At 38.0% G+C, this 12,228-nt stretch overlaps 2 protein-coding genes across 2 annotated transcripts; one reads left to right on the top strand and one right to left on the bottom strand.

Annotated features, from left to right (window-relative positions):
- Positions 1-235: 235 nt before the first annotated feature.
- On the bottom strand, positions 236-4,989 carry LOC136278950 (uncharacterized). Its single transcript, XM_066162268.1, has 7 exons — positions 4,819-4,989; positions 4,021-4,508; positions 3,409-3,665; positions 3,051-3,169; positions 2,534-2,654; positions 2,052-2,134; positions 236-1,653 (listed from the first exon to the last, which is right to left on the bottom strand). Exons 1-7 carry the CDS (start codon positions 4,863-4,865, stop codon positions 1,323-1,325), a joined length of 1,446 nt encoding a protein of 481 aa, XP_066018365.1. The 5' UTR covers positions 4,866-4,989; the 3' UTR covers positions 236-1,322.
- A 1,920-nt stretch (positions 4,990-6,909) lies between these two features.
- On the top strand, positions 6,910-11,784 carry LOC136278985 (uncharacterized). The gene is made up of 6 exons (XM_066162308.1): positions 6,910-7,059; positions 8,175-8,383; positions 8,675-8,741; positions 9,774-9,803; positions 10,394-10,525; positions 10,907-11,784. Exons 2-6 carry the CDS (start codon positions 8,177-8,179, stop codon positions 10,999-11,001), a joined length of 531 nt encoding a protein of 176 aa, XP_066018405.1. The 5' UTR covers positions 6,910-7,059; positions 8,175-8,176; the 3' UTR covers positions 11,002-11,784.
- Positions 11,785-12,228: the final 444 nt, after the last annotated feature.

Here is a 12,228-nt window from a genome sequence, read left to right as displayed (position 1 = left end):
TTTGGAATCGGTAGTTTTGCTGTCTACAAATGTGCTCAGCCGACGGAGCCAGGCTCAAGTGATATCGATATGTAGATTGACAACGCTGAATTGGCACAGAATTTGTGTTGGTTAAAGAAGTCAATACCTTTAAACTGTTAAATAAAAAACATGAAAACAAAAATGATATATCTTCTCCTAACTCAAAAACGCTTAGACCAAAATACACAGAATAAATAATTCTCGATAAGAATTTATTTTTCATTGTATTGGCTAACCCTTCTTAAAAAGGTTGAACCTATTTTGGCATATGAAAATAGCAATTCAGCCAAAATACGTGCACGAGTGATAAAACCGCGCAATTCCTCTCTGCAAGTGGGATCTGAAGGCTGATATGAACAGGATCTGAGGAAATTTTAGACTAAAATCGTTGGCTTATTATATCAGGTGTTTTCATTATTTCTTTTAACTTCGAAGTGTTATTTTGCGTTGTCCATTTGAAGTAATCAATCGCTATTCCATTTTGGTAGACCATGGGATCGGTGAAATGTACCAACCCTCTTCGTAAATGTTTGGCCTTAGACACTTTGATCACAAAATCAAATATTTCTTCACTATCTTGAGGGGATGGCTGCTAAAATGCCCCTACGAGAAAGGGTGAACATCTTTAACCACTCCAAACTCGATCTAAGCTCCTTAAACCAAGTCACCCAAGATTTGTAACCCTGGAAATAATTATTTCGTGTTGGAGAACATTCTTCTTCATGGGGAATAAGTGTTATACGTATGATTTCATGAGTATGGGTACATAGAACAGGTCACTTCAGAAAATGCCATACTCCGTAATAATATCGGGTTTTGGCGATATTTCACGTACGTACGTAAATTTGTTTCACGATTTTTTTGCGACGCCTAGTGATCAGAGTTCAAATGAGGCAACCGTGTCAACCCAACTATAATTCACATAATCAGTAATGTCTAACAAATTTGGTGATGGCGAAAAAAAAACGCTCTACATACGTGCAAGTCACTGAAGTCTCGTCTTATTTGACTTTCACTCACGTTCTGCATTATTCTATAATCCTTTACATAGGAAGGTAAGATCGCAAAATAAAGAGCTTCTTCCACGGGTTCCAGGCGCCCCCCACACCAATAACCATCTATTAAGTCTCGGGACACTAGTTACTGATTGCAATCTTGGTATGTAAGTACATGAGATATGTAATATCAGTGCATTTTATGTAACCCAACATTGAGAATATCAGGCAATTCTTGAATTGAGACCGGACTTATAAGACAAGATTGACAGCAACTATTCTCTAGACGCTGATGATGACTTCCGCTTAGACAGTCAAAACGTCAGTGTGCGTTCCCGAAAATGGAAGATCAGACTCTTCACTATCTAATTCAAGAGGTTGTTGCATCTCGATGGAAACCGTTTCTGAATCCTCCTGTGTGTTTTCCTCCACAGTATTACTTCTGGAGTCCCATCCCGACGTTGTAATTAGCCGTGAACAAGTCTTAAAAAACCTGGTGAGCGGAGATATCGATAATCTGCCAAATGATAACCTCGAACGGATCCATTGAAGCCGGGTAGAGGATGAGGGAGGTACTTTTTCTTCACCGTCCTGATCTTCTTGGTAAATAGGTCTGCGGCACATCGGGCACGTAACACTAATGAAATTATGGTAAAGGTAAAAAAAATATAGAAAAAATGTCACTTGCAACAAAAAATCACGTACGGTTTTTCGAATAGTTTTTTTTCTCCGTCTATTGCTTTGTTGTTTGTTTTTACCTATATGCATTTTCTTCAAGAAATTGTACTTTTTTACTGCACACCAAGTATTGGGCTCTTAGTAAGTTCAGTTTAGACTCACGATTTTCAGGATGGCCTTAGTTTCACAGGCAAAATTTATGATGACAGCGAGGCGGTTTGCCCCCACTTAAACCTACTAACAAATAAGGGCAAAACTCTATGCGCGTTAAAAACATCTTTCAAAATCTAATATCTTAGACGTAGACACAATAAACTGGAAAAAAACATCTTAGGGAAATTTTAAATATATATTTACCCTCCAGACTGCACAAGATTTATTGCACAGTCTTTGTGGACCATATGAAAGCACGGGAAAATGATTGCTCCGGAAAATACCTCCTGAAGAAAACAGAGCAATATTAATCCTTCAGAGAAATGAAATTCATAAGACATTGGCTCTTGTCATGTACTAAGTGTTCAGTTATGGCAAGTTGGTAGTGTTCCGTATCATTTTTTACCTACCACTCGACGACTACGTGTGGTGTAAATTTAAATCTTAATTGAGTAGTTCAGTAAAAGTGTACACATAGCTTAATTACTATATCGTTTAGAAGTTTATCGTTCTATTTAAAATAAAGAACTTCCCGATCATACACGCTACTTTTTGAGCATAAACTGAAGGAAGATATCTCCCCGTCAGATTAATCTATCCACTTCATGTGGATGGATCTGCGTTAGAAATAGATAAAACAGTCAGAAGAATTAGTCTTTTCTATATAAGCTTATGCAATCACTGACCTCCAAACAAATGGCACATGGATCGTGACCTCGGTCAGGAAAACATTGGTGGTTATCCTTCAGAGATTTCGCCATACATACGTTGCACGTGGAACAATGAAAATGATTTTTCTCGTTCTCCCTTAAATAAGCGTTTGATAATGATTAGCTTTTAATAAGAAAACTTCTTCAATTTTCAAAGGATACAACACGTGAAGTAGAACCCTGATATTAAAACATTTAGGCGCTTAATGGCATGTACAACTAAAATATTCTTCTCGGGGCCGAAGACTAAAAGCATGGTAGAAAACAAAGTCTAAAATTAGGGCAAAAGTGACAGGAACATCAAACGCATTTTAAAAAAACCCAATAAACAACAATAAACAACAATAAACAACCTCCCCATGCGTCATCTATTTCAAGTCACTCCTTGCAAAGAAATTTGAATGAAGCATTGAGTCCCAACCAAAACCGCAGTATGCTTGTGCTTTGAGTGGTGATATGAATAAATTCGTTGCAAGTTTTACACTCAAATTACCTGCAGGTTTTGCACTCATCGCAGTGGTAAGGATCCACCTGATAACCGATCAGAAGTTGGCATTTGCCGCAATAATAGTCAGCAAAAGACTTCTTACAATTCTCACAGTTCTTGGAGATCTACAACAGAAAACAAACTTCGTGACTGAAAATCTCGATACATGTGCGTCTGCCTCTCACTCAAAATCGACAAGTAAGGACTCAAATCAACACAAACCCTTGAGTTTAATGATAGAAACATGGCCGAAAAGACTGTAAACAGCATAGCTAACGTCAAGCTTAATTCCTTTAATATTGATTTGCTACTGTTTTCGTCATTGTTATCGTTGTTGTGCCTATTCCATTTCTAGAGTAAATACCATTTGTGTCCAACCACAGGCGGTACATTTGATATCAGTTCCATCAAGCGCTGTCGCTTTGGGGTGCGGAGACTCTGCATCTTTAAGTTTCAAAGTCCAACTTTGAGTATTTTGTGGAACAGCTTTTCCATTACTCGTCTCTGAGGCAACATATTCATCAATTTCTACTGAACACGTTGACACTATAGTCTCACTAACACGTCCCACACTACAGGCTCTGTTAGCTCCGTTTTGGGTTTGTGGACAATCTGGAAAATCTGCATTTTTGTAGTAAAGATCTCGTTACAATTTTATATGATAAACCGTTATGAGGAAGAAGTAAAGGTCTACCATCACTCATTTTAGAGTTCACTATTCACCTACGATTACACAACACACATTTTCAGAAGTGAGAGACCTGTGGTAAACAATGCGGATGTCATGTAAATCTCTATTACAAAGAGTTTCACTGAAATCTGGGTAATATCTGTCGATTGTATTTGATTTCCTCTGTTTGAATAGTCACATATTCAAGGCCTAGCCGTTGATTTTGCCTAGGTCCAGTTCTTTTTTTTTTCAACATTTTACATTCTTGAATATTAACAAACAGGGAACGTCTAAGATAATACTTACCTTGGGGCTCCCCAGATTTTGATGTCAGCCTCTCGTCGTTGTTAATTTCAAGGCGCTCGTGCAATGTCTTATTTTCCTCTTCTTCGCTCCCGCGCTCCTCCACTAGTACAGCTACATCTGCCGAATTGTCACCGGCCTCAGCGCCGTCGCTGGTCCCCCCCCCGAGGCCTTCGTCAGCTTCGGATGCCTCTGGTAATGGTTTGCTTTCCTCCTGTTTTCTCGTGCGATACTCCGCTGGAGAAGCCGCAGTTGCCAAACTCGCGCCTAGTCCCGTGCTCTCCGTAGTCTGCTCGGAAACCTCTTCAACCTCTTCAATGTTAGAGTTCTCTATCAATGGTTTATTTTCGTCTTGTTCTTTCGCGCGCTCCTCCTCTTGTGCAGCCATAAACTGGTTATGACATTTGTGGCAGGGATAACGGTCGCTTTCAGGACAGCATTTGAAGTGAATCGTACAGGTGTCCCTCCCGTAGTGTGGACAGAACCATTTACTAACAGGGAAGCCACATAAAACTTGCTCAACATGAACTCAGCCTAAACCTTAAAATTCCTTTCACTTATATTGACATGCTTTCGAAAAAGGTTTTAATCTTTGTCAATTAAGAGGCCTTCCGACATTTTAACTTTAAGAGCTATAACCATCCACCAGTTTACAATTTATAAGTCTGATTAAAAAACCGCGGAGAAATCACGCGAAATACCCCTCTCAAAGTTAGTTGATTCTGGAATCTAGTGACGACAATTTCAGCAGTTACAATGGTTACGATGTTTTACAGTCGATTTCCTTTTCTCTACTCTTACCTTGTTAGCGAGTTGTCTGCGTTATCGTGAGTAGAGTCAGTTTCCATATTAACGGTTGTTGTTTTTCTCACCTTCCCTGGAAGCGATAGGCGAATACGGCAAACATACGCGATCGTCCTTAAAACTATTCCGCAGTGGACGAACTGAGTGGACTCAACTAAAATGAAACTATTGTCTCCCTATATTAAAAATGAGGGGAAACTCCCTCACGACAACAGCGACGGGGTTTTTCCCTTGATAATTTTTGTTCTTGCAAACTTCCTGTTACGCAGGTCGTCACGCTGTTTCGATTTCTCTGGAACAAACATGGATAACTTAATGGGAAAAATATACTCTGCTTTCACGCTCTATATTCCTCTCATTCTCAATAGTTTTAGTCATGAAAACTGTTATTTCCTTAGTTTGATGATATCTGAGAACATTGGAATTGATACATATCTTGTTCGCTAACGTTTCATGTTTGAAAATTGTTTGTTTACTCGTGTGTCATTGTAGAAGGGAATTTTCCCTTGCAAATAATCATTCAGTTGCAACACCAAAGTTCATACAATTTGATTCAAATATCAGATTGCGAGGAACGTATATTAAGTTTCAGAGATCCTTACATGTGCATCGAACATGACTCGATGACTCGAATTATTTCCTTATTTCCTAAAAGCTTCCATGGTAGGCTAGCAAATTCATCAGAAATCCCATTAAAATGAGGTAAATTCCCTCACGATAATAGCGACGGGGTTTTTCCCTTGATAATTTTTGTTTTTGCAAACTTACGGTCACGTAGGTCGTCACGCTGGTTCGATTTCTCTGGAACAAATCACGATCTGTAAAATTAAAACTTTATCTCATTAGATGACGCGTCAAGTTTCAAAATTGTTTGTTTACTCGTGAGCCAATTGTAGAAGGGAATTTTCCCTCTCGTAAAATATTTCAGTTGCAACTCCAAAGTTCAAACAAGTTGATCCAGATATCAGATTGCAAAAACGTATGATTTACTTCAGAGCTCCTAACATGTGCATCGAACATGACTCGAATTATTTCTGTATTTCCTAAAACTTAATTTCCTAAAGTTTCTATGGTAGGCTAGCAAATTGATCAGAAATCCCAATGAAAATAAGGGAAATTCCCTTAAGACAACAGCGACGGGGTTTTTCCCTTGATAATTTTTGTTTTTGCAAACTTCCTGTCACGTAGGTCGTCACGCTGGTTCGATTTCTCTGGAACAAATCACGATCTGTATTCCTCTCATTCTCCATCTTTTTAGATATGAAAGCAGTTATTTCATCTACTTTGGTAATATTGAAGTTTATACAAAATTAAAACTTTATCTCGTTAGATGACGCGTCAAGTTTCAAAATTGTTTGTTTACTCGTGAGTCAATTGTGGAAGGGAATTTTCCCTCTCGTATAATATTTCAGTTGCATTTCCAAAGTTCAAACAATTTGATCCAGATATCATATTGCGGGGAACGTATATTTTATCACAGAGCTCCTTACATGTGCATCGAACATAACTTGATGACTCGATTTCTGTATTTCCTGAAAATTTAGCGAATTCATCAGAGGTCCTCAGGCGTCCCCCAACCAACAAAGACTACTGTTTTGTTTTTTGACAATCCATCCAGAATTTCGTAATTCGAACTTCCTTTCTTTTTTTTAAGCGCAGAGGAAAGTCAACTTGAAATACTCAAACCTTTAAAATGTGAGATAACGTCTTAGTCAGTAAATCTGTGTACAGTCTCAAGTTTAGTTCTTGAACCAGAGAAGACATTTCTTTTCTGTCGACTATTGATCAGATAGAACAAGGGAAAGCCCCGTACAATGTGGACAAAAGACGTAAACAATTCTTTTAACTTCCTGTTTTTACCTGCAACATATTATGTGAACTACATTGACAAGGATAAAATCACTCAAGATGATTGAGAAGGAGTAGCTTTTATAGAAGGTTCCCATTTTTCTTCCTTACTCACGAAACACAAACTTACTGGGTGACTTGCTGACCCAGAAAATCACTTTTTCCTAAGAAGTAAAACAAATCGAGAGGTCGACCTCAGTGTAAAATAGACCAAAAAGGGAAACTCCCACCGGCGGTAAAATCTAATAAGAGGATAAATTTTTCATCAAGGGAGAGTCCCTGTTAGTTTTTAAAAGAATAAAAGCTTTTGCATCTGTTTATTGTGATTAATCTCAGTTCAGATCTCGCTTGTCTTCAACAACAGCTACGCTGAAGTAAAGGTGCGTTTAGGTAAGTAAATGAAACTGAGCTAACACATTAAGTTCTAACTGTTTTGATAAGAGTCACTGTTGAATGCAAACATGTATGAAATCAGCCGGTAGATAAGCGAGACATACTTTCCGCTCGAAAAACAGAGCTTGGTTTAGGCGAGGAAATAACTTAAACGGTCGAATACGTATTAATCAATTCGCATTTTTTTCCCGTCGTTAACGCTGCTGCACGGTTAACGAAAAAAAAGGACTGAAAACATACATGAAAATGCTTTATGCGTCCCTCCGCTATAATAGGGATCAACGATCCTCTCGCGAAACAAAACATAACAGTATTCTTTCTAGATTCCTACATATCGCACGACTGTTTCCTGGGTCTGTAAACTCCTTACAGGCAGTTGGCTGGATTTTGTTGAACACGAAGTTTTCACATCCTTATTTTGGGGTGAAAATTGAACTTTGAAGCAGTTGTTCTTGACCCGAAAGCGAAAATACGTCCATGTGAACTCCAGTTTGAAATATCTGAACCCGTGATGTTCACATACCATTAAGCCCCGTTCAAACTGTCATGATAGTTGATGATAGTCCGGCGATGATAGTTTCAACTTTCATTCACTATTATGGACGATCATGTTTGGGTTCAAACGCTTCATGATAGTTGATGATACTTGACAAAATCACACAATGAGATCCCCTAATTGTAAACAAATATGGGGAGCCATGATGTCAGCAATTTTGGTAGCATTTCAAAAACTCTTTACGGTAGCCAATTTACGCCATCAACTCAGTTGTTAATACTGAATTACCTTGTTATACTCAAGAAGCACAGTTTCTTTAAAAAATTACCCTCTTCATTCAAACTACATGGTAGTTAATGATAGTTGATAATAGTGTATGATAGTTTGTATTCAAACGCGCGTGATAGTTAACTTAAATCTATCAACAACTATCATGACCGTTTGAACGGGGCTTTACATTGAAATACAAGAAAAAATTGCATGCGTAACAAACTTGCGGTTATTCATGACTCGTACTTGTCTCAGTAAAATGAACGTCGCCCAAACCAACGAAGAACACGAGCTTGTGACCTCACTGCCTCAATAAGATGATATCATAATGGTTTTTGTCTCTTAGCAATGGCGGCAATTCTCAACTTCATGTCGAGCTGGCTCGAAAGTGGGTACAACCTCGCAGCTAAATATTCAAAGTGGATCTGGGCTGAAACCAAGGCCATCTTTAGGATGGCAATGGATGCCCTTAAATCAATCAGCAACAGGATTCGAGCTTATTTTTCCTATTCTCGAGAGAGATCCTGGATTGAAGAAAATGGTTGCAGAGTTGAGGTTTGTTAGAAAAACCTAAGGAGGGTCTTAAGACAGTCACTGGATCGTTAGACTACAATCACTACACTGGAGATAGCATTCTGGTAGCACAGACTATAAAAAATTAACGAAAAAACTTTGTTTCAGGCCATCATAGGTAGACCTAGGTAGGGTTTCAACTCAGCAGGCCACCAAGTGCTCTAACCAGCCACGAGAATACCGCATGTGTTCAAACCAAGCTAACCAGGTTCTGTCCTGGATTATACGGGGTGAAACCTAAAAACCAATAATGATAATAATTTTCTTCTTCAGAGAGGGAGGGACAGACTTGAAGTTGGTGTTGGTGTTGGAGTCTCTAGTGAGGAATCTAGCCCACAAGGTAAACTATTGTGTGAGCCTTTCAGTTTCAAAACAACTTGTGTTACCTTCATCACTGATAAGCACGCACAAATTCAGCATGCAGAAAAGTCGCGAAACCGCGACGAAATAAAATGGCGGAAAAACCCTCCAATTATAATATTGCTTTGGAGATTTGTTTCGCAACCAAAATTTTCGAATTAATACGACCGGCGGCACCATTTCGGCTCATCGATGAGTGGAGAATTAGGCCCAGTTTGTACCGAGCGAAGTAAGTAATCAAGGACAGCTTTCGTTTTAAGACCCTGAACTCCATTTTACCCGTACCGAGGTACGAGTCCGAATAGCAAAATTCTGAGACTGGTGTAGGAGATCGGTTTAAAATTTACAACTTTAGCTTATACATAAGCATTGTACATATTTACCAATGTTCTGCTGTGTGGTGCTTAACAGAGAACACTAAAATCATAACTGCTCGAACAGATTTTAAAGATAAGCTTTTGCAACTAAATGTGCTTTGTGTCCATTTCTCCGCAAAAACGTCCGCTTCCAGCCGAAAAGGAATTCAGTCAAACAACACTGGGATTAGTTAATTTCCAATTAAGATAATAGAGAAGATGTACGCGGATTGAGTGAACAATCCAGAAAACTAGAAATGAATAATTAGGAAGCCAAGAATTTGATAATGAATATGTATACAATAAGCAAATGGTATATTGGATGAACTTCGAATTGGTCTAATATAAAGATTGGCATCCAGAGGCTACGTTCTATTCTTTGTTCAAAAACTATTTAAGTAATTCAATATTTCTGAAGTTTGTTGTATCAGTATCGCTCTTGAGCTTCAAAGAACTTGCATGAAACGTGTTCTGTTCAGACGTACTCATAAGTATGAAGATAAGAATAGATTAGATGAAGGCTCTGTTTCTCGAATTGTACAGGAAACTCCCTCTGCGACTAAAGAAGCAGAACAGGCATAATTTAAACCAGTAAATGATAAGTAATCCTGCTGAACTTATCATACTTACGGAACACTTGATCCCATGGTTTTTAGGTCTATACCTCCCTTCAGATCCTGAGAAACGTAAGTAAATACTCTAGAGTCTTTTTACGCCGAACTGGATTTAAAAAAAAGTCCCAAAACCGAGCTAAATGTGTAAGGATTAGGTGCATTTCCAGGGAAACAGGAAATTACACAGAATGGAAATTCAAAAGCATTGATGCCCTTTCGATTAGGAGAGGATTAACTCGGAATTGCTTTTTTTTTTCATGAACAAAATATAATGCCCCCGTCGGGGCTACATCAAACACGAAATGTTGCCAGTTTCTTCTTTCAAATCAGAGTAATCTCGCAAACTATTGCCGTCCATCTTCAATTTCCCCTCTTATCTTAATTAAAAAAAAAAAAAAAAAAAAGCTCGAGTTCTGGATTCACCACTGATTTCCGTCCTCAAGAGTATGAATCAATCCTATTCTTGAATCGTTTCTATAATCACCCCAACTGGGGGTTCTTTTTCATAATGATTAATAACAATTTTTTAAGGAAGTAAATGTGATACTTAATCTTCTCTTTCAACGGAAGTGCTGTTCAACAAAGGACTAGTGCCGTTATAAGTCAACAGGCTAATGAAAGCTTTACCTTTAATGACGTCATACTGATTACCATGCCTACAGGTGAAGAAGCGAGGAGGAAACTGAAAGAAGAAAGCAAAGAAAACAGAAAACTTTGTGAAAGACTGGGGAATTACTTCGGAAAGGTGGAAAGTTTAATGAACGAGGATGAGCAGCACAATCAACCGGAAACCGGTACCAAACTACTATAACAACTTTAAGATCTTAATTCAACCTCAAAAGTACTCTTTTAGTTTTAGGCTTCATTCTGGAGTACCCAGGCGACCGTGACGAACAAAGCTGCCAGACACCTTCCATCTTAGCCACCAAATTGAAAAAAAAAGAAAACATGAAATCAATGAGTTGCGTCCTGATTGTGATTGTCTAGATTGGTGGTAGATATTATTGCTTGACAATATTAACAGTATTACCATAACCGTAAGTTAAAAGTACTCATACTTTGTTAGCTAAGTTTGTGAGAGATTTACTCATATTTTTCTTGAAATTTCTTGGTAAATCAGTTGTTGATGACTTAATCCTTCGCGGTATTTTTCTTACGTTTTGTTTTTCATACAGATGAAAAACTGCGCCAGTTTAATCAGGAGAAAGAAACACAGGAACTGCGTGAAATGTTGGAGGGAAGCCTTATGGTCAACCTAAGCCTTGCCTGAAGAGCCTGGTTAAGGAACACTTCAACACTGACTACTATTCTTGGAATAAAAGATAGCACAACGTCTTAAGATAACCCGATTTCATGCACTGTTTAGATTTATATGCCTATTAATTAAAATAGTGTAAACTTTACTCTAGAATTGTGAATTAAAACGACCTTGTTTAATTGAATTCATATGATTGAGTTTCAGTGAAAAACGTTTCGTTCATTTTTTTGGAGTTTTATCTCCGTTTGCAAAAGATGTTATCAGTGGTGCACGCAAAACACACTTAATTGCGCTCTTAACTTTTAAGTCTATTCATGTGTTTTTTCTTTTTTATAAAAGTAGGTGAAATTGACGTGTGTTGTCTCGCAGCTTATGTTGCCCTTTAACAGTGACTTGACTTTCCCCTGGTTTTACCTAATTGTTGTTCTAGGAACAAATAAAAAAACCATTCGGCGTTTCATCTTTTCTTGCTTTTGGTCCGAAGCCATTACATAAAACAATCAAAGCGACGAGTATTCAGGAGAAAATTACTTTTTTCTGACAGCTGATAACCTGGGAAATCAATGGACAAATATTTCATTCTGTCCATAGACATCAGTTTTCCAGTTTATCAAATTTTTTTTTCAGTTTCCCTTTCCTTCGACGGAAAAATTCGATTCCCAAACAGTCAGTATTCATTGTTAGAGGGACTGATAAACTGCGACGGTTTATGCGAATACATATCAACTGTTTGTCTAGTGGATTTTAAAGAGGATTTTTAAATGATTAATCAATAAAGCCGGTATTATCACACAAGTCAAAGTTTAGTTCTTGAAGTCTTAAAAAGCTATTTTTAAGATGTTCTAAATCTTGAAGTTAACAGCAATAACTGAAACTTATTTCAGTTTATCAAATTTAATTGAAAGTTCCTTCATAACCAAACAATACAAAAAAGGGGGCAGGGTCAATAATTTTACTAAAACTACTGGGAGCGCCATACACTTTCCCGCTTTCCCAAAGGTAGAAAGTCTCGAGGGGATGGAACAATGTGATACACAATTTATGAAAAAATCACGGAATTTTAAACGATTCTGACTCAAAACGTTCCCCGAGTCGTCGTTTCAAGGTTATAATTTGCATCATCGACCAACGGGCTTCGTAACCGCTTTTAGGTACGTCTGTTTTCGCCTTTTGATAAATCTTTTATTAATTTCTCCGAAAAAAGGGGATAATATGTACACCGATGTCATGCAATGAAAA

The sequence above is a fragment of the Pocillopora verrucosa genome, chromosome 2 (genome assembly GCF_036669915.1).
Source record: "Pocillopora verrucosa isolate sample1 chromosome 2, ASM3666991v2, whole genome shotgun sequence".
Classification (NCBI taxonomy): domain Eukaryota; kingdom Metazoa; phylum Cnidaria; class Anthozoa; order Scleractinia; family Pocilloporidae; genus Pocillopora; species Pocillopora verrucosa.
The sequence above is the reverse complement of the archived record's forward strand: the minus strand, read 5'-3'. Positions and strand labels throughout refer to the sequence as shown.

Coding starts and splice junctions, on each gene's coding strand:
- LOC136278985 (XM_066162308.1), top strand. CDS start 8,177: ATGGCGGCAATTCTCAACTTCATGTCGAGCTGGCTCGAAAGTGGGTAC. Junction 9,804..10,393: donor CCCTTCAGATCCTGAGAAAC/GTAAGTAAATAC, acceptor CCATGCCTACAG/GTGAAGAAGCGAGGAGGAAA. Junction 10,526..10,906: donor GCACAATCAACCGGAAACCG/GTACCAAACTAC, acceptor TTTTTCATACAG/ATGAAAAACTGCGCCAGTTT.
- LOC136278950 (XM_066162268.1), bottom strand. CDS start 4,865: ATGGAAACTGACTCTACTCACGATAACGCAGACAACTCGCTAACAAG. Junction 4,509..4,818: donor GCAGACAACTCGCTAACAAG/GTAAGAGTAGAG, acceptor CTTCCCTGTTAG/TAAATGGTTCTGTCCACACT. Junction 1,654..2,051: donor AATCTTGTGCAGTCTGGAGG/GTAAATATATAT, acceptor TAATTTCATTAG/TGTTACGTGCCCGATGTGCC.